The 25,675-nt window shown below is 34.7% G+C and overlaps 1 protein-coding gene across 1 annotated transcript in view; it reads right to left on the bottom strand.

Annotated features, from left to right (window-relative positions):
- ARAP2 (ArfGAP with RhoGAP domain, ankyrin repeat and PH domain 2) overlaps nucleotides 1–25,675 on the bottom strand; it is a 115,613-nt gene that overhangs the window by 21,408 nt on the left and 68,530 nt on the right. Inside the window, exons 18-27 of the mRNA XM_009101440.4 lie at nucleotides 25,208–25,406; nucleotides 23,118–23,181; nucleotides 15,345–15,508; nucleotides 13,753–13,965; nucleotides 11,645–11,750; nucleotides 9,647–9,794; nucleotides 9,015–9,083; nucleotides 6,713–6,787; nucleotides 5,580–5,697; nucleotides 982–1,110 (exon numbers count right to left, since the gene is read on the bottom strand). Coding sequence (XP_009099688.1) covers nucleotides 982–1,110; nucleotides 5,580–5,697; nucleotides 6,713–6,787; nucleotides 9,015–9,083; nucleotides 9,647–9,794; nucleotides 11,645–11,750; nucleotides 13,753–13,965; nucleotides 15,345–15,508; nucleotides 23,118–23,181; nucleotides 25,208–25,406 — 1,285 coding nt within the window. The remainder of the gene's footprint in view (nucleotides 1–981; nucleotides 1,111–5,579; nucleotides 5,698–6,712; nucleotides 6,788–9,014; nucleotides 9,084–9,646; nucleotides 9,795–11,644; nucleotides 11,751–13,752; nucleotides 13,966–15,344; nucleotides 15,509–23,117; nucleotides 23,182–25,207; nucleotides 25,407–25,675) is intronic.

The raw sequence follows: 25,675 nt of genomic DNA, 5'->3' as shown, positions 1-25,675 counted from the left end.
GAGCCAGCAGCCAGGCAGGCCAACCCTGTCCTGGGGTTCATCAGGCACAGCATCACCAGGTGGGCAAGGGAGGGGATTGTCCTGCTCTCCCCTCTGCACTGGGGCAGCCTCACCTCGAGTGCTGGGGACAGTTTTGCGCACCACAATATAAGAAGGCTATAAAGCAATTAGGGAGTGTCCAAAGGAAGGCAACAAAGATGGTGAAGGGCCTTGAGGGGAAGCCCTCAAGTACAAAGAGTGGCTGAGGTCATTTGGTCTGTTCAGCCTGGAGAAGACTGAGGGGAGACCTCATCTCAGTCAAAAACTTCCTTCTGAGGGGAAGCAGAGGGGCTGACAGTGATCTCTTCTCTTTGGTGACCAGTGTCAAGGTAACTCTGACCAGTGTCAGAATGATCTGAAGTTCTACAAGGGGAATTCAGGTTGGATATCAGGACAGCTTCCCCCAGAGGTGGTCGGGCAATGGAAATGGCTCCCCAGGGAAATGGTCACAGCACAAGCCTGAGAGTTCAAGAAGTGCCTGAACAATGCTCTCAGGCACAGGTGTTATTCCTGGGGCTGTCCTGTGTAAGGCAAGGAGCTGGACTTTGATGATCCTTCTGGGTTCCTTCCAACTCAGAATATTCTGGTTCTGTGAAATTAGCTTTGTAGTTTGAAGGCATCAAATTAGATAATAGAAATTTCTATTAGCATACCATCATTATATAAATACATTCCCACAGTATGACCTAGATAAGAGCAGTTTCAAGCTTCACAGTAGAAGTTCACAAAGTGTGAACTGAGTGCAGAATTTCATTTTTATATTTCAATGGGAGAGCTTATAGTTTGTAGAAACAAACATTCACAATCTCTGTGTTTCCACAGGGAGTCACCAAAGTACAGTAGCAGTAATTCAGTTGTTCTGGGACACTTTGCTCCACTGAAAACAATTGCCATCCTCATATTTCCATGTAAAATAACTAAATTTAAAAAAAAAATACATACCATTGTAGAGATTCACCATGTCTGCTGTTAGAAATCTCTTTATTATTAGATATGCAGTGCCAGGCTCTGGTAGTGAACTCCAGTGAAGAACTTGTTCTAGTACATTCTCTGTATAATGCAGAGGACGTTCTGAAAAATGCCAAAGAAACAAAACACAAAAAACCAGAATTAAAATAAAAGAGAAAACCCAACAATATTGGAGGCCCTCACAAGGTACATTTGTCTGTAAACAACAAGGCCTCATTGACTTTGAACTATGGAAGAAAAATACTGCTTTCAAAATAAGAGAATTAGGCACTTTACTGACAATACTTTTGCTGGCAGTGTGTGCACAAGTAATGAATATAAAACTAAACAAACAGTAGCCAAACATTCAGTGACTCTTTTGTAATGTTAAATTTTTAATGTAAAGACACTAAAGCACTGCTTTCAAACTAAATACAAAAGTTAGGACCAATTGCAGGACATGCCTAAATATGATCAAACAGAACTGAGACCTTCAGCTATACTGTGCCTTATTGGCCTATGCTCAGTATGAAAATGAAGCATCATAGCTACCAATTCTCTGCATTCAAAGAACCAAAGAATTTGGAGTGATGACAGTGAAAAAAAATGCCTCCAACTGGTATGGATTATACTGTTATTGATCAAAGCAGACTGAAACCAACTCCTGGTTTCATTCTTTTTACTAGAGGGGAAAAGCATGTGGTCTTACTAGATCTTCTCCCTGTTGCAGTGGCTAGGGAGTATACAAACTTGCACCTGTGTATTTCAATCTTGTACAAAAAGTACAGCAAGATTAAACTACCACTGAATTCATTACTAGACTGTATGTGTGCACTGCAAAACTTCACATGCTCAAACACACATTTTTTGATAGGCATCATCCATCCTAGAAGAGAAACTCTGAGACCTAGCACAGAACTGAAAAACTGCAGTGATAAGAAAGCCCAGCCAGTACTCCATACAAACCCCAGTTCACCTACCAAATGAAGGCAGAAAAGATTTTGCAAATCATCCCTAAATCTGCATTACCGGATCCAGCAGAAATCTGAGTGTCACATGAACACATGAGCACAGCCTGATGAAACACTGATATGAAAAGGAGAAGACACACATCCCTGAAGGCTTTTACCTGCTCAGCAGCAAACATCTGCTGTAATTCATGAACCCACAAAAGCCTTCACAATGGCTTTGTGGGTTCAAATGTCATTTAATCTCCAAAGAGGGATTTTTCCAATAGATCTGTGTTCCCATTTGAATGCCAATTTCTGTGGGTCAGGTCTTGAGAAGAGCTGGGTATGGCTCCTGAAAAGTCACACCTCTATGACACTGTCATGTTGGGTCACACAGTCTAGCCATGTCCCTTGAGTACTGAAGGGCAAAGTATGCAGCCATAATATCATTTTTCATTCCTGCTATGGTAGATGAATATGAAATGTCAACAGCTGCTTTGGGACTCTCCAGCACTACAGTCTAGCAAAAGGCATTTTCTAGAACACCTGAACACTAGAGCCTCAGAAAGCAGCAGCCACAAATAACACACTTTCGTGACAGAAAAAACCACTGCTATTTCAGGATACCAAACTACCTATGCTACCTGTAGAGCTGTGATACCACCCATATAAAGATTTCATTATCCAGATATGACACCAAAACAGCCTAACAAGAATAGCATTCTGTAGATAGCAGAAAGTAGATACCCCTACTTTATTAACACTACTTCTTCTGGCCCCTTTGTTTTAAAAGTTCAAACTTCTGAATTTTTGGGAAACGCTGGACTCAGACATGATAAAGCTTAAACACTTGATGCCTTTGTACAAGAGAGAAAATCTACTTTAAGGAGAAGAAGTTTACAAATCAGAGGCAAGAGACTGGCAAATCACCACATCTTCCTAGAACACCAGCACTCCCGCAGTAAACACCTACTGTTTTATTTATGGTTACATTTTAGACCATCTGTCATCATGGATTACATGGTACATAAATCATGCTGAAAACCATTAGCTATTTTACTGGTAACACACCTCATTTACAAACTATCCATCAATCACTTATTATTAAAAAAAATTATACATACCCTATTTTGTAAAAGCATATGGTATTAAATATTTTGCATTAGGCTTGATAAAATCATCAATTACTGCAACTTTTCCATGTGCAAATAATTTAGCTGATTTTTTAATACTGCAATTCTAATATTTTGAACAGCAAGGAGTCAACACATACATTCAATTACCCTTTCTTTCACTTAGGTCATCATATGCTGGTGAATATTCTAAACCAGTCATTTGAACCTTAAACAACATTAACTATTAGTAGAAACTGACTTTCTATAAAATATGATTGTAATTTTCTTGCTTTTTCAGGATTTTTTTCCTGACAGTATGTATTAAAAAGTAAAATAAAAACTTAAAATTAAAAAAATTCAGGGTTGAGTGTAACAAGCAGAATACCACCATGCACTGGACAGGCAGCAGACCACACCAGGAAAAAAGGCAGATAATTATTTTTGATCAGAAAGACACCATGATTACTGATGTACATTTGAAACAAATATGCAAACTTTTTTTCTGTCATTAAGTGTCACTATCTGAACTAATTTTTAAATGCATCATGGTGTTTGTCAAATGACACTAGCACAATCAACTTGCAGGAGCAAAGACTCTTTTAGTTCTTCAGTGTCACATTTGGACCAAATATTTTCTAGAATTAATTTTCTCTGTGCTCTTGCCCTCGGCAAACCTGTTAGGTTCAGCCATAGGATTACAGGAGTCTACCTGACTGTATCTTAACGACAAAATTATTTTCATTTTGAAACAGTAATTCACTTTTTCTGATGCACTGATTCTTCCAGAAAGGGATCCTTGAAGAACACATTTCAGCAACACAGTCTCTACTGACAGGAGTCAGGTGATGAATTAGGACTTAATTTAGTTTGCTTTTTGGTTGGTTGTTTTGGATTTAAAACACTGGTGTGCCATTTCACTTTGTGTTGGAAACTCTTCTTTCAGTAGGATATACTCTAATGTCCTGCCCATATTTATTGTGTTATGTAGGGCCTCTAGTGTCTCACTCTTAGCTTAGTTTTGTTTGTCTTCCATAGTCATTAGTCCAGACACCATTTCAATATCCCACTAAAACATTAGTTGTTGCAGCTAAATACCTGAAGAAGCTGTTGTGGGGTCTATCTCTTTATTTAATTTAATGTTCTCTTGGCCATATCTAGTTTAGTTTTCATGTTCCTGTGTCATCTATCAAGTTTAAGAAAATAAAACTCAATTTTTTTTCCATTATTCAGTCTAAAGAAATATTATTTCTACTGCACTTGTAGGAATTATCAGGACTCTTCTAAAGATTAGAGATGCTAGCATTCTTTGTCAGTTGTCACCCACATCTATGAACCTGGAAACAAACTCTGTATTACACTTCTATACAGCATCACCAGCAGACTGTAAGATGTGAAGAGGGCTCAGGATAATTGATTTTCAGCTGAAAGGGAGAACACACTTCCATCCTAGTTTTTATTCTGCCAGGCTCAAGACTGAGGATGTAAGTAATATTAGTAAAACTGAAAGAATTATTGTAAGCACACCTGAAAATCAAATACAACAAAACTAACAAAAATATTAGAACAATATTTAGTAATCTTATTTTTTTCCACTTTCCTAATTTTTTTTCTGGACTTGAAAACACATGTCTTCACTATAGAAATAAGTAAGTTCACAGTCCTCCTCTGTAACATGAAAATAGTTAAGATCAGCAACTTACTAAGAAATGCAAATAGGTGTTGCATATTTCTGTCTCCATATATTCTTCAAAAATTCCCTAAGATTACCTTAGGGAATATTCATCAAAATATGTTTTAATTGCCAAAATCCCTACTACTTTACATTGTTTTAGTTAGCTCTAACAATAAAATTCTCCATGATTTTAAACACGCTCCAGCATGTATGAAGTATTCCCAATGTTAAAGACTCTACCATTCATGAATACTGTGGCCATGTGACATTTACTTTTGGTGGCAGCAGAACCATATTTCAAACAAATTTTTCCAGATTCTGCTACATACACCATAATGCCACTTGCCAAAAACACACTTTAAAGCATGTAAAGAGGTACATACTTTATGCCTCCTTTTTTCACCTACGTCCATTAAATGTTTGAATTAGCAAAACAGAAAAGTTTCTTTCTCCTAAGAATGACATGTACTCTCTCATTTAATTTTTTGGAAAGCATTATTGCTTATAAAATCAAGTGCTGACATTCTTATGAAAATAGGGTTTTCCTCTATGACTTACTGGTAAGAACTACTTTTCTATAGCTGATGATTAATGAACTGCAAAGCACTGTAATAGAAAGGACACCTTCTCAGCCCTTAATTTATAAGTAGTTTAAAACAATTCATGACATCATTTCTGGCAAAGTGAAGAAAGAAATCATGCAAATGCCACAACAACCAAACGGAAAACATTGGCATGAAGGCTATTTTTTGTTTGTTTCCATGAAGTCTTTAACTAAACTTTTGATGATATTAAGTACTGAAAAACTAAAATAATAAAAGCTGATTGACATGCATACATTTAAATGTCACTAACCTAATTCTCCATTTTCAAGTACTTCAAAAGCTGCCCAGATATCATCTTTGCTGGGAATAATGTTTTTGATTCCTAAAACATCATTAGTTAATTCCTCTGCTTCCATCAAAGGTGATACCTGTAATATAAATTGAGTCAGTTTATCATACATTTCAATTACTGATTTCTGATACATTTTTTCAAAGTCTGCCTCCCTGCAATTTCCCTAAAGGAAAAAAAAAAAAAAAGGAAGAAAAAAAAAAAAAAAAGAGCTGGAACTCCATAAAATATCCATCAGATTCTAGCAAGCTTTCCTTCTTCGGTTCCATGAGACTGAAGTTATATTTTAAAGATGAAAATTAACTTGATAGCTTTAAATTCGTTTTCTCTACCCCAGAAAAATTTGGAAAAAAAAAAAAAGCTTTGATATAATTTCCTGGGTGTGGGAAGATAAATATTAGAGAAGCACCATTTTTTTAATCTTAGTGATGCATATTCCTATTTTAAGAAGCATTTTTTATGTGTATATTTCCATCTATGTATATAATATACCCCATATGTACAAACAAAAGTGTTTGAGAGTCATATGCTGAGCAGAACAAAAAGGAAACAAAACTGTAATAAAAAATAACAGAACACTACTACATGGAGAGGCAGGTGTTTAAATACACTATTAAACAGAAAGCTCAAAAATCTCTATTCTAGTTAGTAACAAGCTTTGGTTTCTTAACAGTCAAAGAAAGAAGAAAGCCACAGAGAAAAAGAAAGGAGGAATGTCATTTTAATGGTCATAACTGCTAAACAGAACCAACATTCATTGTGTATTTATTACTGCTCTCGGGTGTTGCACATGAAGATTTGGGAGAATTTACACTGTTGCATACTACAGCAAAACTAAAGCAGGACATCTCCACTTTAAAATTGTATAATTTTCCTTAAAATTCTTCTCAAAAAATCAAAAATGCAGAATAATCAGTCTTTATGTAATTAAGACAACACTACAAATTCTAAACCAAAATGTTTAAAAGAACAGTGATAAACATAAATTCATACTTTCATTGTGTACTTATACAAAAACATATATTAAAATAAATGCAATATACTTCAAGAAAAAGTGCTTCATAAAAATTACTGTATCATTTTTATACACTAACCCTGATTATAATACTGCAGTCTGGCTCCTTTCTTTCCACATAAACATCAATAAGCAAATCTCCAGCCTGGGAAACCTAAAAAGAAAGAATTAAAACATTTGATTGTTAAAAATAAACATTTGAATCAAGGAGAATACCATTATTTAACTAATGTAAGGAAAAAAATAACAATTCGGGAGAAAAATCCAAACCCTGAATAAATCCAACCAAATCACATCAAACAAAAATTAACATTAGTTTACAAATATACATCCAAGAGCAGAAAAACTTAGGGCAACATGGCATAAGTGAAAATTTTAAATTTACATTTAAGACTACAAAGTCCAAGACATGGGTTTATCACAGCGTCTTGAATTGCCAGACCTGTAACCTCCAAAGCCTCCTGCTTTGGATGTTAGTCAGGTTCACTTCAGAATCAAAACAGATAAATAGAATTTAAAACAATCAAAAAGGACTGTAACCCCAAAATTACTTAGTTAAAAGTGAGATGAAAAATTACAAATTACAGACTATTTCAGCCACACAGCCATATGAACATAGCAATAAACTAAAAATTCATTACTACAAGTAGTGTATTTATGATTATTAATCACAGTGAAAACTTGTCATTACCCAATTAAATAAGGAATTAAAACAAATGGTCCTGATATCAAGCTCTGTTAAATATAGCTCTTCAAATTTGTTGGAGAAAAGGCTAGACTTTGTACACAATGCTAATGTGGAATAATCAGATAAAGCAAATTTATGATATATATAAATTTCATATGCTCAAGACTAACAAATGTTATTTAAGAATGTCTAACAAAAAACTCAGAAAGAAATTAGAAAGGCATTAAATCCAACACTTTATGATCATGACGAAAAGTATGATTTATGAGAAGGGATATGTAGTATTTTCCATTGTAACTAGGTTTGCTCATCTATGGCAATAAAATTGTTTTCATGGATGAGAAATTACTTTATTTTTCTGAAGCTAAAAATGTTGGCTCACATTTTTTCTGTTCCAATTCCCTTTTTAGTATAGTCATAAGCACCTTCAAAAGATTGCAATTCATCTCAGTCCAGTACCAAAAAAATATTTCCTATAACATAAGTGATGATCAGAGCACAGGAATAAAAATTAAGGCAGAAACAGGGACTCACCAGAAGACGTACCATTCCATTAATAGGAAAATATAAATACTTAATAATCAAATTATCAATAAGATCCCAATTTGTGTCTTCATTTTTGAGGATGGTATTTATAGTGATGCTACTTATTTATATACTACTACAAACAGAGGAAAAGTTTAAGAAAAATATATATTCACATATATATATATATAAAAACAGTTGAACTTTGGGATACATTTCGACCAATTTACAGAAGCTAAGATTACATTTCTATAGAAAAGTAACTGGCAGTGTGAATTTTAAAGAATATTCACATTCTGAAAAAATGCCACTTTTAAGTTAGTTGAGTCTTTGAGAATAGAAAACTAATGGAAACATTTGTGGGGAAAAGCATTACAAAGCTACTTTGAAGAAAGCTGCTTAATTATAGTGGCACAGACTCAAAAAGGCTCATTTAGTTATAAAATTTGCTTTTCAGATGATATTACAGAAAAAGGTTGGAAATAAGAATGAAGCTGACACATGATTTCCACTGGGCTCACATAAACAACCGTATGGAGAGAAAATGTGATGTAAATTACTGCAACAGCTGGCATAAGTATATGGTGGACAGAAAATGAAAAGCGACTAATGAAGTGCCACCTGGAACACAACTTCAGTGACATTTCAGACATGTGAACTTTGAGTAATTCAGCAGAAATTCAATTCAGTTGTTCTCTGAATCATGCATAACCAGAGATAGTAGTACTGTGGTAACCTATATATTCCAAAGTATTAAGTATCTACATCACTGATTTTCCCACAAATATGCACACATTTTGATGCAATGATGTCAAACTATCAGTTGTTAAATGTAAAGAATTCTTACAATTCTTAATTGTAGCTGCTTGATGCCTAAGTTGCCAATTACCCACGAGGGTTACATGACTACAGCGCTGCTGTTTCATCACTCAATTGCACATCATTAGTTTTAACCCTAACTGGAAGCCTGTGGCAAACTGCTGTGGAGAACTGATGAGGGGAGCAAGAAGCTGAGCCACTTTACCTTGCACCTGATTCAAGCATGACTTAGCAACTGTGCAGTGCCTGGGGTGATGCTGTCTCAATGATGAACAGAAGAGCATCCTCACCTATGTACAGAGATGTTATGGCCTCACTCCCTTTTATCCATGCCTAACTGGACACTTACCTGAGTGTCTTTCCATTTGGTAATAAAACTGTTCTCTATGTCCATTTGTTTGACTTGGTCTTCATTTATCTGTGTAAATAAATAATTTTGGAGTGATTAATATTAGTTATGGTAACGATTGCTAATACCGCCAATCACGTTCTCAGAGAAGCAGGTATGCAAAATATTCCATAAGTCAGAAACAGCTCTTCATTGATGGGACTCATTATTATGAACTTCATGGAATACATATTGAAACAGAGAGGAATCAATGAAAAACTGCAGAACAATGTTAAAATCTTTCTATGCTTCAGTTCAGATCAGGCATATAAAATATGATTAGAAGCACTATTTTTAATAGTCATAAAAATAAAATTTTCCTCAATTTAGTAAGCTTTTGACAGCCAGGCGAATGAGCATCATTTTGGAAAACAGTAGCTCACAGCATGCTATAAACAGTCTTTCCTACCCAGGTTAAACTAACTGGGAAATAAAATTTAAAGCAGGACAAGAAAAACATCCACTGAATTAGAGTTCAAAAACCCTGTAAATCCTCAGATCATTGAACTAGTAGGAAGACCATTTTAAATCAGATTTTTATATTTTTGAATCTCTAACATCTGAGCAGTTATGATACATATAAAGATACGTACATGAAAAAGTTGCACATAATTTTTAATTAGATCTTCAATTACATTGACTTCTTCACTGGTTTGGCCTTTAGTTTGAAATAAGCATGAAGAAAACACCACAGCTAAATTGTGAGGGTTCATTTGGTTAATTTCAGAACATTTCTGCACCCTGTTGAAGGAAAAATGAACATATTTAGATAGTTTCATTGCTCCTTTGATTGTCTGAGGCTCCTTTACAGAATATGGAGAGCACTTACAAAAGGGAACTACATTAAATGCAGTGAAAACATGTACTATTACTTATTTAATATTTTTATACTCTTTATTTCTCATTACAGAAATGAAAACTTTCTAACTGCATTTCAAGTGATATCAAAACTACTTAGAATAGAAAACAATAAAAACAGAATAGAATACCTGAGTTGGAAGGGACCTATAACGATCCTCTAGTCCAACTGCTGGATCGCTTAAAGGCTGACCAAAAGTTAAAGCATGTGCAGTGCTATGGGCACTGTCCAACTGCACTGACAGGCTTGGCTCATCCACCATCCCTCTAAAAAGCCTGTTACAATAACTGACCACCCTTTTAGTAAGAAGTCCTTCCTAATGTAAAGTTGGTACTTCTCTGGATGCAGTTTTGAATCATTTCCATGCGCCCTACCACTGGACACCAGGAAGAAGAGATCAGTACCTCCCTCTCCCCTTCTCCTCCTCAGGAAGCTGCACAAAGCAATGAGGTCACCCCTCAGCCTCCTTTTCTCTGAAGTAGAAAAGCCCAGAGTCTTCAGCCACTCCCCCACAGGTGATTCATTCCAGCCCTTTCACCAGCATTGCTGCCTTCCTCTGGATGTATTCAAACACCTTAACATCCTTTAACTGCAGACCCCAGAACTGCACAGAGCGCTCCAGGTGAGGCCAAACCAATGCCAAACACAGTTTCACTGTATTATGTAATGTAAGCACATCCTACAAACTTGAGATCAAAGATCAAACAAAATGTGGAAAGAAATTAGGTCCTTCTTAGTTCTTATCCCTACACTAAAGTTTTCCTATCAGTCCTGTTGTTCACGTCCTCTTTTAGAGGCAAGCACTTTAAACTACTACAGAATTTTGGCCATTAAATGCATGAATTCTCATTACTTTCAGAACAGATGCAACATCATATTAATATCTCTAACTGGACATGCTTAGAAACTTCTTAAACACAATATCTAGTACAATCTTTATCCAAATAATGGCATCAATCAATTTCATAATCACATAAATATTTTTAAATTACACTGGCTATGTACCTGGCTATGTCCCATAGTTTCTGAATAGAACATCCTGTAAAGAGAAGTTTCTGCACATTCTATACTCACTGTCATTCACCAAAAATATAATCTGACTTGTTCAATAGATGATATAACATAGACCTGTACTATTTAACCATGACACCTCAGAATCATCCTGTCACATATTTTTTACACATTTTCTACATCTTATTTGACCTAGGAATAAGTCATGACCTTTGGTGTTAAAACAAGTTTGTATTTTGGATATTCTCTACTGCTACCTCAGTTGTAAAATGACCACTGATGAAAAACAGGAAGGGTAGGAAATTCTCAAAGTTAATATGTGCAAAACAGATGGCAGAGAAGGACATTTTCACTGGAAAAGATATTTTAATTTCAAGAACCATTTGCAACAATCCTCTGGAAGACTAGCAGACTGGAGTAAAATTAAATTGCATAAAGAAGCCACATCAAAAATTACCCTACTTGGACACATACACTGGCAGCCCTCTCTCTTTGTAAGGCTCTTCCAATCCATTGATTTTTATAGATACCTACTGCTAAAAATACAACCAAAGAAATAACACATTATCAATTAAAGGAATTCAAATGCAATTAATTGCTGCAACTAGATAAGCTTTTGTGATTACTGGTGATTGAAACAAGCTACATTTCATATATTGTAGAGTTATACTGAGAACACATTTTAGTAATTTCTCTGCTACAATGCTTTATTTGCAATGACCTGTAAAGATGTTCAATTAAAGCAGCCAAAGTTGCTCTATTCACTGGTGGAAGACTTTGAATAAAAGCTCTGTACTTCCTCACACGTTCCTTTTCATTCTGTGTATCTGCCAGAAAATAATAATTGTTGAGCATTAATAACAATGCACACTAAAAACCAACAGCAGTTCTCATTAACTACATTAGCAGCATCTAGACTTTTAAAATTACTATTTACCAAATCAACCTCTTCTTCAAAAAGGCAATGCTGAAAATATACTATTAAAAAAGCCTACTATTGTACACCAGGTCAGAGAAACACCAGTAAAGAGGGACAGTTCTGTATTCAAGCACCATTTGTCACTGTTTAAGACTAAAGCCCAGAACAGCAATTGCATTTTCTCTCAAAGCATATTTAATCTGTAGTTTGTGCATGTACATGAGTGAGTGCAACTGCGTATGCACAAGTGCAAATGTACTTCTAAGAGTTCCCAGCAATGAGAAAGGAAAAGACCTTTTCATATTTTAAATATTTACTGGAAAAGTGTCTGAAGGTACAAAGCAGTTTAAGGATCTAAGCATATGTAAGACTGATTAGAGGAGAGCAAGGGGAAAGGGCTGGTAAATAAGTTACATACAGCTGAACAATGGCAAGGACAATGTCAGGAATTCCAGTTTTGGGAATGACAGTATCTGAAACACAACCACATCTCTCTACCTTAAGTCTGCCTCCCTGTGCTGCCCCCTTATGCTCAGGACATATACAAAGTTAATGTAGACTGTATTTTAGTTAATTAGCTTTTCCCTCTCAGTCCCTTGCTTCTCTCAAGTTTCTGAAAAGGAAGGACAGAAATCTTCTAGCTGATTGATGGTGCCCTCTACTAACTACTGACTGTGTTTTGGTTTCTTTGGTAATTGGAAGAAAAAGTAAATAATAAAACAACAGTTTAAAGGCCCTTTACTCAATTTTCTTAAATGTTTTAGTCTTCCTAGAAGCACCTTCTGTATCACTTAACAGCACAGGATTTTCTGTTGTAAAGCTGAAGTAGAATTTTGTGGTATTGTCCACAAGGGTCCCAGGATGAGGGAAGAGACGAGAAAGTTGACTCCATGTATCAAAAGGCTTGATTTATTATTTTATGATAGATAATATATTAAAACTATACTAAAAGAATAGAATAAAGGATTTCATCAGAAGGCTAAGCTAAGAATAGAAAAGGAATGAATAACAAAGTCTTGTCTCTGACCGAGACAGTCCGGCCAGGTGAACTGTGATTGGCCCTTAATTGGAAACAGCCTGATGAGACCAATCACAGATTACCCCTGTTGCATTCCACAGCAGCAGATAAGAATTGTTTACAGTTTGTTCCTGAGGCCTCTCAGCTTCTCAGGAGGGGAAAAATCCTAAGGAAAGGATTTTTCATAAAACATGTTGGTGACAGAATTTTAGCCATGTGTACAGATCAGGAAGGGGAATCATCATAACGCTATTAAATTAAAAGAGCTGACAAATCTAAATTGCCTCAGAACTTCTGTTTTCTGATGCAATTAACCATGTGGTAAGTGAATAAACTCTTAATACTTTTTCTTCTAGTTTTTGAAATTGAGTTTAAAGGTTGAAAATGTGTAACATTGATAATATTTTAATTTCCTGAAAATCTAGTGGCTCATTTAAAGCAACATCCATATATTTGAACTTAAATAAAATCAAAGAGGAATATGCTTTTAAAATCTTTTTATAAAGACAAAACGTGCCACACAGAAATATGCCTATGTGACTCCTATGCATTAAGATAGAAACTAACGTTCTGTCAGCATTTCCCATGCATCTCCTACTGCTGTGCTTGCAATTTTATAGCACAGTTTGGCAGGGAAACCACTTCTTTCTTGCAGTTTGCAAATATTCCAATATACAAACTAACATTTTAAAAGAACATTATAAAAATCATCTCTGATTAACATGTGTCTATTGCAGCCATGCCCCAAATATTTTTTTTCTCCCTGCATTGTTTTGCCAGTAATGAAATAACATAGGTTGACACAGGGCAAGTAAATTAACAAGCCCCTCAAACTTGATACTGAAAATGTACATACAACCTTTATTGTATGGAATGCTATTGAATACTTTACCTAATGCAGAGATCCAGAATGGATAAAGTTCTTTAGTGAGAAGTGCATCATCTATTTGAGAAAGAAAACTTTTCAGTACATCTGTCACATCTTCAAGCTGATGTTTTCCTGCTCTCAGTTTAACACTTCTTGCATCTTTTTTGAAGCTTTCCAGCAGTTCAGCCACATTGGAAGAATCACCATTCTTAAGATAGATTTGCTTGCTACCTAAACCTAAGGCACAAAAATACAGGAGAGAAAAATAAATGAATGTAAAATTAAGTATTCTTTCAAGAATTCCAGACATCATTACATGAAAATGATATGTGGCTGCCAAACAATTAGATGTGGTTGCATTTCCTAACAGTATCTTTCTGACCTTTTACTCATTCTCCCTTTTTTAGTGAAAACACTGCCAAGTCTTCTTCTACCCAACTAGACCTCTTTGCAAAAATACTCATCATAATAGTAAGCAAGCCTGGGATCACTATTTCAAGAGTATTCTACAGGCATTTCAAATCCCCAAACCTCTTCAGGGCTTCCTAAAACAGTACTTTCGAAAGGCACAGTAAAGAGAAGAAGCTTTGATGATAGCTATTATATTGCACATAAAACACAGCTGTTTTCATGAGAAAACTCCTTCTATTTTATTACTCTATGGATGAACTCATCTTAAGACTCAAAGTATTACTGCATTCATCCAACCTGAAATATTTCATTCTTAAAAGCCTCAAGTTAGTAGAAAATACCCTTTTTTCTGATTTTTCTGATGTTCTGGAAGACATCATTCAGCTACTATTCTTACATGAAAAAAAAAAACCACTAAAGTAAAATTAAAAAGGAAACATATAGTTTAAAATGAAGTCATGACTACCTTCAATCACTGCATATGTTATTGAAGTCAAAACTTTTGTTTTATAAAATTTCAGTTCTATTGCTAATAACTAAAAATAATTTAGCAAAGGCTTTCTTCTTTACTTTTAGGCACTAAGTGTAACCCGAATACAACTATTTACAATACAGCAGTGTTGCTCTATCCAAAGGTTATTTAGTTAAACTTCAATGACTCAAACAGGAATTAGGTGCTCTCTCATTGACAGAGGTTACAGACACATTTATACCAAAACCAGATTTGCACAGGGTTGATATGCATTGAGCAATCTCACAAGAAAATTCATGAATTTGCAGTAGTAAAAGGACACAAACATCATCTGCATATAACCTAATGCCATGGAAAGTTAGTTTTGACCAACTAATCCTTAGGTTATTTCACTGAAAAAACAGCAGCCTAAGACTGAACTCAGCTCCACAGTTAATGCCAGCTTGCAAGACAGCTTCTCCAGTTTTGCAGAGTTTATTTTCTGGGCTGAGTTGTCTGCACTGGGGCAGTGGACCCCGAGGCTGAGTTTCAAAAGGCAAACAATGCAATAATTAAAAGAGAAAAGTGTCCATAAAGGGCACTTACCGAGCTGTATTTCCCCAAAATGGCCATTCTCAGCTGTGTGGTAGTATATTGCACCATCTCATTAAAGAATGTCAAGGCTAATGAGGGGCATTTTACTTTAAGTAATATATAAACTGATCTTAGCTTGAATAAAATCCACTCTACTTACCATACTGTGTAACAAACGCTATGCAGCTGTTCACTATAATAGGAACATCATTTTTGCTGAGCTGCTGATCTTGTAGTGCATTACCATCTGTACCTGCTGCTTTTTCAATTGCAGTATACCAGACCATGAAATCCAGCTTTGTATGGCCATGGATGTATAGCGTTCTGAAAATTATAAAAATATTTTGAGTTCAGGAAAGAAATGAAAAACTGATGTTATTGCACCATGGCAACAAAGCAGATGTTCAGAAAAGAAAAAAATATATATATACTTGGAGTGAGACATCAAGACACCTTTCACAACATAAAGCTGTGATGGTGGTCTATTGTTACAGCATCTTTTTTTTCCAAATTCATTTGTATTACCAGTGCCATAAAAAATGAAAGAAGATCCACAAACACTGTCACAAGCCTTTGAAAGAACCTGCCAACACTTTAATTACTCTTCTTCAGTCTCACTCCTACATTATGCATTCATACATCCAAGCCATGGCTAAGAAGAAAACAAATTTAGAGACAACCTTCAACACCGTAAAAAGCTTTCCTTCTTTTGTATTCACAACCCAAAGCACCCCAGACATACACCAACCTCTTCTATAGAGTAGCTGAGACATACTGAACTTCCCTGCTTACACAAGTATCAAAATGATCATCCACTACCACAAAGCTAAGGAACATAGATGAAAAAGCTACGAGTTGAGGTGGAATTAAGTTAATGGAACACTTTGCCTGTATCTCAAAGCCCAGCCTTGTTCTGACTCTTTTATTTAAGCGTGCTACAGTAATCTCCTATGTGCCACCCTGACAAGCTAGCTTCTAAGAGAAAATATCAAAATTGAAAAGTTTAAGGGGGCATATCCAACCATATGCATGCGTGTAATAAACAGCTCTTTAAAGTGTTAAAATAGTGAGCAAACTTTTGTACACAACTTTTGTCTTATCTCCCACTAAAGACATGTAAGGGATCAAATTTTTTCTAATGACCATTTATTCTCTAATTAGGATAAGTCAAAATGCTCTACTGAACTTCTATAAAACCAGTTTCATCTAAACAGAAAATATATTTATTTTGATTACTTCATTTTTGGAGGGGGAAAGGATTTTATATGATGAGGGAATAGGTAATTTCATTTCTTTTTGTTAATGTCTTTCAATTTTGCTTTTATAAAGGTTTTCATTCTAGCATTCCTATCTTGGTAGGAAATGGGGATGCAGTTGATATATTACATACACACAGCCAGGATCCAAACTTTTCTCAGGATCCACCATACAGACCGAGCCTTACAGCAGCAGAGTAGATGACACTAAAATATTTCATCCCATTGAACCACATTCTGAGGAAGTCTTTACTTCATTACTTCAAAAGTCATGTTAACTACCACATATGCCTGAATAGTAGAAACACAGCCTCTCTCTTCCACTGACAAAAAAAAATTTTAAAAACCTCTCCAATTTTTGCAGCAAAATGAGTGAGCCTAATTCAGTGCTGTCCAAAGTTTCCTTAAGACTTGTCAGAACAGGTAGTTCTCAATCAATGCCTTCCAAAGAATACATCACCACATTTTCTGGCATTGCTATTGCCATACATATATAAGGAAGTAAAAGGTTAGGAGTAGAAAAAATTTGACAGTGCAAGATACTCTACTCATTTCCTACTATTATTCACAGACCAGAAGAGGTTAGGACAATGATTTATAAAAGATTAATGGTGCTTTCCAACACAAGAAATGTACATATATATGCATTTTACTGGGTGTTTATTTCCCCTGCAGAACAGCAGGACTCACATGACGGTATTATGCAAAAGGATAAATGGAAGTCTCAACAGATTATTTTTTATCCAAAGAATTATGATATATACAGGAAGCACATATTGTAAAGTGAAAATATTATTACTTCTAAACAAGAAAAGGGCAACTCTGCTGCATATCAATGAATTGATACCAGGGGAGGAAAGAAAAAATACCGTACTGAACTTCAAAGGTCACATGAACTTATCAGCATTTTTCATAGAGATACGAAAGTCTAATCATGGGCCTGTCAATCAATTGTTGTGATATATGAAATACCTAAACTGTGTGGAAAAGATCACCTTGTATTTTATGGATCTTTCCATCTTCCCCTCAATGCATCACATTAGAAAAAAGATTTCAGAAGTACAAAGTGATGATGTTCTCATTGTTTTCTAAAATTTGAGAAGCTGTTGAGCTCAATTCAGTTACAGAGGAAGAGGCCACTTAATAATTAGCAAAGAAAATGTGGTATTTGTTTAAGTTGTAGTCCCAAGGGACCAAAACAGGCATGCAAGAGAAATTGCTGCTAAGAAATATAAATATGAAAATCATATTGTTATCATGGAACATGGATTGTTCATAGAAGGCAACTAATTAATTTTGAAAAAATTATACTTGCCAAGTCAAAAATCTCCAGAGTGGCAGCATCAAAAAGTAAGATAAATCAGAGACACATTTTCATTACAATACCACAAGAGCAAAAAAGGGACAAACAAAAAAATTAACTAGTGCCAGACACATTTCAGAACTCAGTCAATTCCCCATGGAAGTGGCTTAAAAAGCTCATCTCAAACCTCAATAATTTTTGGCTGAGAGAGAACACACCTGGGATAAATTTAAATCAGAAAAACATAAAACAATTTAAAAATAAGATGCAAAAAACCATTCTTCTAAGTTCAGTCCTTCTGGACAATTTTAACAAATATTTTTTTTCCTAAATTGAAAGGATTTTTTTATCTCCTTGAACCTGGAAGTAATGAAAAGGAAAGGGGAAATATTTTCCAGCAGAAGAGCAGAACTTTCCTCAAGCACAGTAGAAGTCTTCTACAGAACTTCATGAAACAACGGAGATAACTTTGCAGATTTAACCTCTGTGTTTATCTCTTTCACAGAGTTTTCAGACAATTAATAACAAATACATGCATTTCTCACTGAACTAATTGTCATTATCAAAATATAAAGTAATATTAAATCCAAAGCTTAAGATTAAGCATAAACAAAGGGTGAAATATCCTGATGTCCCATGTAGCACAAAACTGAGGAATTTAAAGAGTTTATAGAAGTAATCATGTTTGAAAGAATTTATACTGTAATGTTTATGAAGATCTACCATATAGATTACCAACTATTTTCCACAGACTGAAGCAAAATTAATTCCTTCAACACAAATTCTATAGTATGCTTACCATGTGCTATTTTTCAGTTCTAAAAATTGATAAAGATCTCACATTTCATAACAAATAGTTAGCAATAATGACAACATGGTGAAAAGCGGCAGAATTTTTGCTATGTTGAGTGAAGCACATACAGTCCATAGCCAAGAAATTAATAATTTAAATACTCAAGCAAACAAGGCAGCCTGCCAATGTAGGTTTCTGCCCTAGTGAATTGAGAGAATTGAATTGGCACAAGTGACTGCAGCAGATCAATGATTCTCAACATTAAGGAAGCTACCATTAACTACACAGCTTTATTGTTGACTACCAGCACATCCTTCTGCCCCAGCAACAACAAATGTGACCACACAAATCAGACAAACAACAAATGTGACCACACACCATCCACAAGAGTGCAAAGGCTTCTCTTTAACCCATCCTGCAAAGACCCCTAGCCTCAGCTATGTCTATAGGCTTTGTTGCACAGCTGTGCATTGGGAAAGCAGTGCTAAGGTGATTTTGGGTAAGGTGGGCAGGGAGAGTGAGAAGCAGACATTGGCACAACTCAGTGCCCTCTGGCAATTCCCACAAGATTCTAATAATTTACCTGTCTGAAAACAGAGGTACTAAGAATGTAAATATCAATATGAAATTGTTTTGCAAAATCAAATTGCAACTGAAGCATGGATATTCCATTAAAAATATTTCTTCAAGCAATATTTAATCAAGGGACCCTTCAAAAGGTCTTACATCCAGCATACCATATTGGAAGCACAAGTCCTTTCATCTGACTCTTAAGTTTATATTAATTCTGGATTTTAGAACTTTGTGCCCATAACTGCATTTTATGAGAAAACTTACTGTTATCATCAAAGGGTTAAGAAGAAAGCATTGAATGAACCATCAGCCTAAAGAAATTGTGCCAGGATGTAGGGAAGGTTTATTATCCACAATAAGAAAGAGCTAACCACATCAGAAGCATAACAGGGGAAAAAAAAAAGCACCATCTGGATTATATTATGGTCTGAAAACATTCACTGACACCTAAGAAAGAGCTTAAGTTATTTCAGAAAAATGCAAGAAATGTTTGAAACTGAACTACCTGTATAACTGTTTCTTTAAAACTTAGCATTAGAGGTTTTGCATTAAATTCCACATATAGAAGATATATTTAAAAACTACTGTATACAGATGTTTTCAGACAACTTCCTTCTTTTCATGGTGCAGATCCCTCTGCTGGCCTCTGCTGAACTACACTGGAGTAGCTGTTTCACCACTATGCTATGCAACTTCTGTTTGGATAGCATATTATAGATAGCAACAGAAGGTTAAGCATCACCCGTCACTTCAAGCATTTTAAAAATACAGAGATCAAGGGAAAAAATCAAGACTGAATATGGATCAAATCAGAGGAGACCTCTGTGACAAAGGGAAGCCTCAAACACAGAAAGCCTTAAAATGGTTTGCCACTTCTAGCAAGAAGTCAAGAAGCATTTCAACTACGAAACTAGAATATTTCAGCTATGAAAGTGAAAGCAAGAAGGGGCAAATGGCCACCTGATTAGGGTGTGAAAGTATACACCCCAGTGCTGTGAGAAGTCAAGATTTCCAGCTGAGTTAGATACAGTTCTAGGAGTCCGGACAATATGCTCCAATAAAGACCAGAATGTAATAAAATTCCAGTAGGTGTTAAAAAAAGTGTGTTCTGTAATTTACTTTAGTGAAGATACACAAACACAAGCATTAACATGTACAAGATCTGAAAAAAAAAAATGTAAAATTAAAAGTCATCTAAAATTATGGTGAAAATTTACATTGAGCTTCAAAACACTGAGTACATTGAGCTCCAAAAAAGACAACATACTTCAAAAGAGAAGCAGTCTTGTGGTTTCAGAAATCTTTCAGTGTGGTTCAGCCTCTGATGATATGCTATTACCTGGTATGATTGCCCCCTCTTATTTCTGAGCTGATAGACATTATCAGCTGAATATGTCATATAGAGAATAAATGAACAGCAGGGTGCCAAGCAGGGTAAAGGAAGAGGTAGAAAAAAAAAAAAAGGTAGGAGTGAGGTGTATTAATATCTAAGACAATTAATGAAAATCTCACATGCTGCCTTTTTTGGTAGCATTCTCTCTGAATTATTGCATTTTATATAAACTCTAAAATATTATGTACATTATGTCCCAAAAGTAATTGCAAATTCTTCTTCTGAGTAGATATGTATCAGATTAATGTTACTTTTTTATCCCAAATTTATTATCTTTTCAAGAATCAAGATTTCATAGATTTATTACATTGTAATAATTTCAGCAGTAAGACTTGAAGGTTTTATCGTTTCGGAAAATGTTTACTTGCATATGCAACCATTCTTAAGTGAGAAGTCCATTTGTAACAACTGAAGTCATTCTTTTGCTTACAGTAATTAACTGAAAGGATGGGAAACAGAAAGGTATGATACATGTAAATGTGTGACTTTCCCTAACTAATCAGTCCAAAGACTGAGACTTGAAACAAACAGCATAAGTATTTGTAAGAAATGGAAATTCAGTAGAAAAATACCTCAAGAAATTTTCAAAAAACTTTCTAATAAAATTTAATGAGACACTGTAAGAAATTCACCACATTATTTTTTTAATGCAAAGGAGAGTGGCTTTTTTGGTTTATGGTTGTTGGGTTGTTTTTTTCCTTCTAAACTTTTCCTAATACTGGAAAAATTCTTAATTGTTTAACTTAATTCTTTCAATACTATTCTTTATTTATTTTATAATTTATCCTGCATTTAAGCGACTAACAAGTTAACAAGAAAGTCATCAGCTACACAGAGTCTCTTCCAAGTGATCAATCTGTGCCACAGTTGACATTAGACAAGCACTGATACAAAATAACAGAATAGGAAAACCTAGAGACTTTGACATTTCATTTAGCTGATGCTGATGACATCTCAAGGATATTAATTTATCGAGAGTTTGGAGGAGCACAAGGAAGATTAGTGGCTCTATTTCCATTTACAGTAATTGAGTCTAAAGACAAAGGTGATTTTGTATTTAATCATCTTCCACACACACATTAAATTGCTTATCACTTTAAGATGCCATCTCATATAATTGCACTGCACACCTGGATAGTTTTGAAGCAATATCCTAAAAACAATCACCATGCCAAAGCCTATAGACCCATATGGCTTTCAATACTTAAGATATTATGAAGACTATGCACTTAAAATTTTTATGGCAGACTTCAGTGAAGAAAAATTAAATATATTCATGTCCACCTTAAATCAGCCAGTTTGCCTGCTGAAATTATTTCCAAATAGTCTATAATTTTCTTAAAACTACTAGAGTGGTTCAGGGAAAACCTTGCTTCACTTGAAAGAAATATATTAATGAAATAAATAATAAACCCTGACTTGGAGCTGAAAGTTTTGCTCAGCATTAATACCTATGAAATTATATGCTTGGTTTATATCCATCTTTGGACTGCACTGGGTATCCTAGTCCATCCTTGACTAGGATACCCAGGTTCCCTGTTTGGTGTATGTAGCTTACTTAACACTGCATATTTCAATATGCTTTTTTTGAAAAAATAAACAAACAAACCAAACCAACAAACAAACAAAAACCCAAAACAAAACAGAACCCCCTCCCCCAAAAAGACAAGAAAAAGTGTTTCCTTCTAACCTGCATAGCCTTACTCAGTTCTAAAACTTACACAACATCCTAGAAAGAGTTAAAATTCAGAACATACAAGTTACAATGCATTTTTGACAAGCTATTCCAACTCTGAATAGATTTCAAAGGTATCCATGAAGTTTATTTGTTTGCCAAAGAGAAAAACACCCTTTATTTACTAACCTATTATTGGCTGTTCAGAAGACTGTATAAATACTGCACCACTTAAGACAGACTCCTGTCCAATAAACTATCACTGAAATATAAAAAGCCTCAACTTATTAAAAACTAAGAATTATCTTCCACAATTTTTACTTTCATCTTTGAATTTGTACCCATATTTGAGGCAGAAATACCTACCTCACCTCAAGTTCCACCCTCCCTTAGCACAATAAATATGACACAGTCATCTCCACGGAATATTACCTCCTTAGAAGCAGATATGGATCATGTTTTTTTCGTAAGGATGCTTTTTCCTAGACAGTATATTGTTAACTGAGATCAGATATTACAATAAGATTAACCAGAGGGCTCATTCATATCCTCTCAAACCTGACCCTGGCAGTTTGAGATACAGAATTCTGAGACATAAGAATTAAAAAAATCAAGTAGTTTGTAGTAAAAGCTCCAAAGAGGTACTCCTTTTTCACAAGGTAAAAGAAGTTAGTTCCTTTTGAAGAAGTCATTATTGGCAGACTAATCTGGGAATAATTTTCTCAGTGGGAAAACAGTTTTTAATTAAGTAGTGCTTGTTAACATTTTGTGACACAGAGTAAAATGTAATTAATACACAAAGATATTCCTACCTTTAAAAACTCTGCAAATTTACTCTCTTGCTATCAGCCCTAAGTGAAAAAACTCCAGAACCTATGAACATAATTCTAAGATATGACTATAAAAATAGCTAAAATATTTTTTCAGATAGGAACCCTACCTTCCTTTTTCAACAAGCAGCAGGACATCTATTCTCTCTCCATTTTGCATCACACTGCTGGTTGCTGAAAACAAAACACATACACATTCATATGACCTTCACAGCTCATTTCTATAGACAAACACATACATACATGCAATACAGACAGAACTGTTTTTTTCAAAATTATCTCCAGTGGCAAAAGGAGCATGGAATTCCTTAACTTTGCAAATAAAGAATGCTGCTGATAATTGTAACAAAACTCCACAAAATACCACACCACATTTACATTTATAAGAAAAACTAACACAAAACATTATCAAGAAAGTTTAAACATACTTTCTAATGCGAAAATATGCTACAGTGTTTTATTATACTCAACTTGTAAATACAAGTTGTAGAAGACATAATGATTCAGAAGTAAGCTGGATTTAGGAATCCATTAACTTTTTGCACCTTAATGGCTGCACATATTTACAGTAAGATAATGCAAGTTATCTGTTTAGCATGAAGATCATTTCCACCCTTCTTTATGTTGCCTTATGTTATCCCTGAAAAAAAAGCACCCTGTAAAACACCTACATTGTACAGCACACATCAATTACATCTGGATAGCTTTCAGCTGCACTGCTTAAAAACTATAGCATGCACTATTCTAAAACCAGTAAATTAAATGTATCCTGCTTACTAATTTGAAATTCTGACAACTTCATTTCTCAAAATGCATGTCATATATAATCCACACCTTATTTCAACTAATTTCCAGAGAAAGTAGAGTCCTAAAATACCAATGAAAACTAATAAACACATTGCGTGTTACATGATGTTTTTGTATCATACATGAGGCTATAGCCTCATTTATATTTACTGAGTCAAATATTAAGAAGGTAAGTTACTATACTTCCACAAATGATTCATTATTTTCCAAGTTTCATTTACACAAATCAGTATTAATAGTGAAGCAGATATATTCTGGAGAAAGCAGAAATCAAAGAAAAGAGTTTGGATATATAATATTTCCAAGAAATACAATTAATATTAAAAACCCCAAGCAAAGCAAATTCTCAACTGAAAGTCAAAAGTGTTTCATTTTTATACATGAGATATAATATACACAGATTTTGCACGCTCTTATTATTCTGGCAGAGGCAGTTACAGTTGCATCATCAAAAAAAATATCAGGAATAGTTCTCCTTATGCCTAATCTTTTAATTTTGAATTAGGATCAAAAGTATTCACAAGTTAAAAGACACTTAGAGGCATAAAAACATTCCTGATTAAAAACCACCTTCATGGTTTTATTTACACCAAATATAAGGTGGCAGTAACTAAAAAGTAGAAAACCCAATGGTATTTAGGGAAGCTCCTGCAAAATAGTCCACAATCTGTCAGCATTTATAAAGAGCATCATCAATAAACAGCTAAATTATCTTCTCTCTGTTACTTTATTATAAACCTCAAATTATATGTATTTTTTTATGTAACATATTGCCTTGTTCAATATAAAAACAAGTAGAGCAGATATGCTTAAAATTGGATTCAGAGCATAATTACAAACAATTATATAAAATTGGTCATAGAGGATTATTTATAAAAATATTCTTATCTTTCCAAATCGTGATATTGAGCAAATAATATTTTTTGTATAGGAAAAAGTCTATTAGTCTGTGAAATAGTTTTCCAAGAGAATTATAATTTTCCAGTATGTTTGAGTATTTTAAAACTAGACCTGTCAATCATGTCAAGAATGTGTTTTGCAGTGAGTATTTCTGCCCTGTCAAAAATATGAGACAATAATCCCAAAAGGTTATATATTATTATTCAGTTCTGTACTCTTGTAAGAAAGATACTGCTGCAACTGGAACAAAAACTGTCATCATTCATTTTAAAGCTGTGAAAAATTTCCCTGGCATGTGCCAAAAAGTAGGAAAAAAAACCCCAAGACAGAAATTAACCAACCCCATATTTAGATAAGAGTTGGAAGAACATCTGACTCATGTGAAGGAATAGTTACTGAACTTCTCAATATTTATTACTTTGAAATGTAATAGAAATGTCCTTAAGAGTGAATTAATCCCACAGAACACTTTCTGAATACTAGACATTCTTACTTAGTTCTTGCAACCTCCTTAGATATATGGAATCTTCTTCAGCATCCTCCATTTCAAGACAAAAATAAAGGCTTGACTTCTCTATAGCAAACCAGCCTTTTCTCCACTGATCCAGGTTATGGCAATCTTTGTAGTACAGCTGCCCAATAAGGTCACAGTCTCGCTCTAACAATGATTCAGCCACCGGGGGAACAAAATGCTACCAAAGAAAATGGGGTCAGTCAGATGAAGAAAAAAACCCTCTGCCCCTAAAAAACAAAATCAAAATATTGCAAATCTACAGGATTCCAGGATTAAGGTCACAGTAAAAAACCTCAAACTTTGAGATATAAAACCCACACTCATAAGCCCACAGACACACTAAATTTAAAATGCAAAATCAAGTTTAACATTTTTTTCCATTCATGCTCTACAATTCAAACATTTTTGCTCTTAAACTACCATTGATTTAATTAGTAACGTGATTAT

This window comes from Serinus canaria, chromosome 4 (assembly GCF_022539315.1).
Source record: "Serinus canaria isolate serCan28SL12 chromosome 4, serCan2020, whole genome shotgun sequence".
Lineage (NCBI taxonomy): Eukaryota > Metazoa > Chordata > Aves > Passeriformes > Fringillidae > Serinus > Serinus canaria.
The sequence above is the reverse complement of the archived record's forward strand: the minus strand, read 5'-3'. Positions and strand labels throughout refer to the sequence as shown.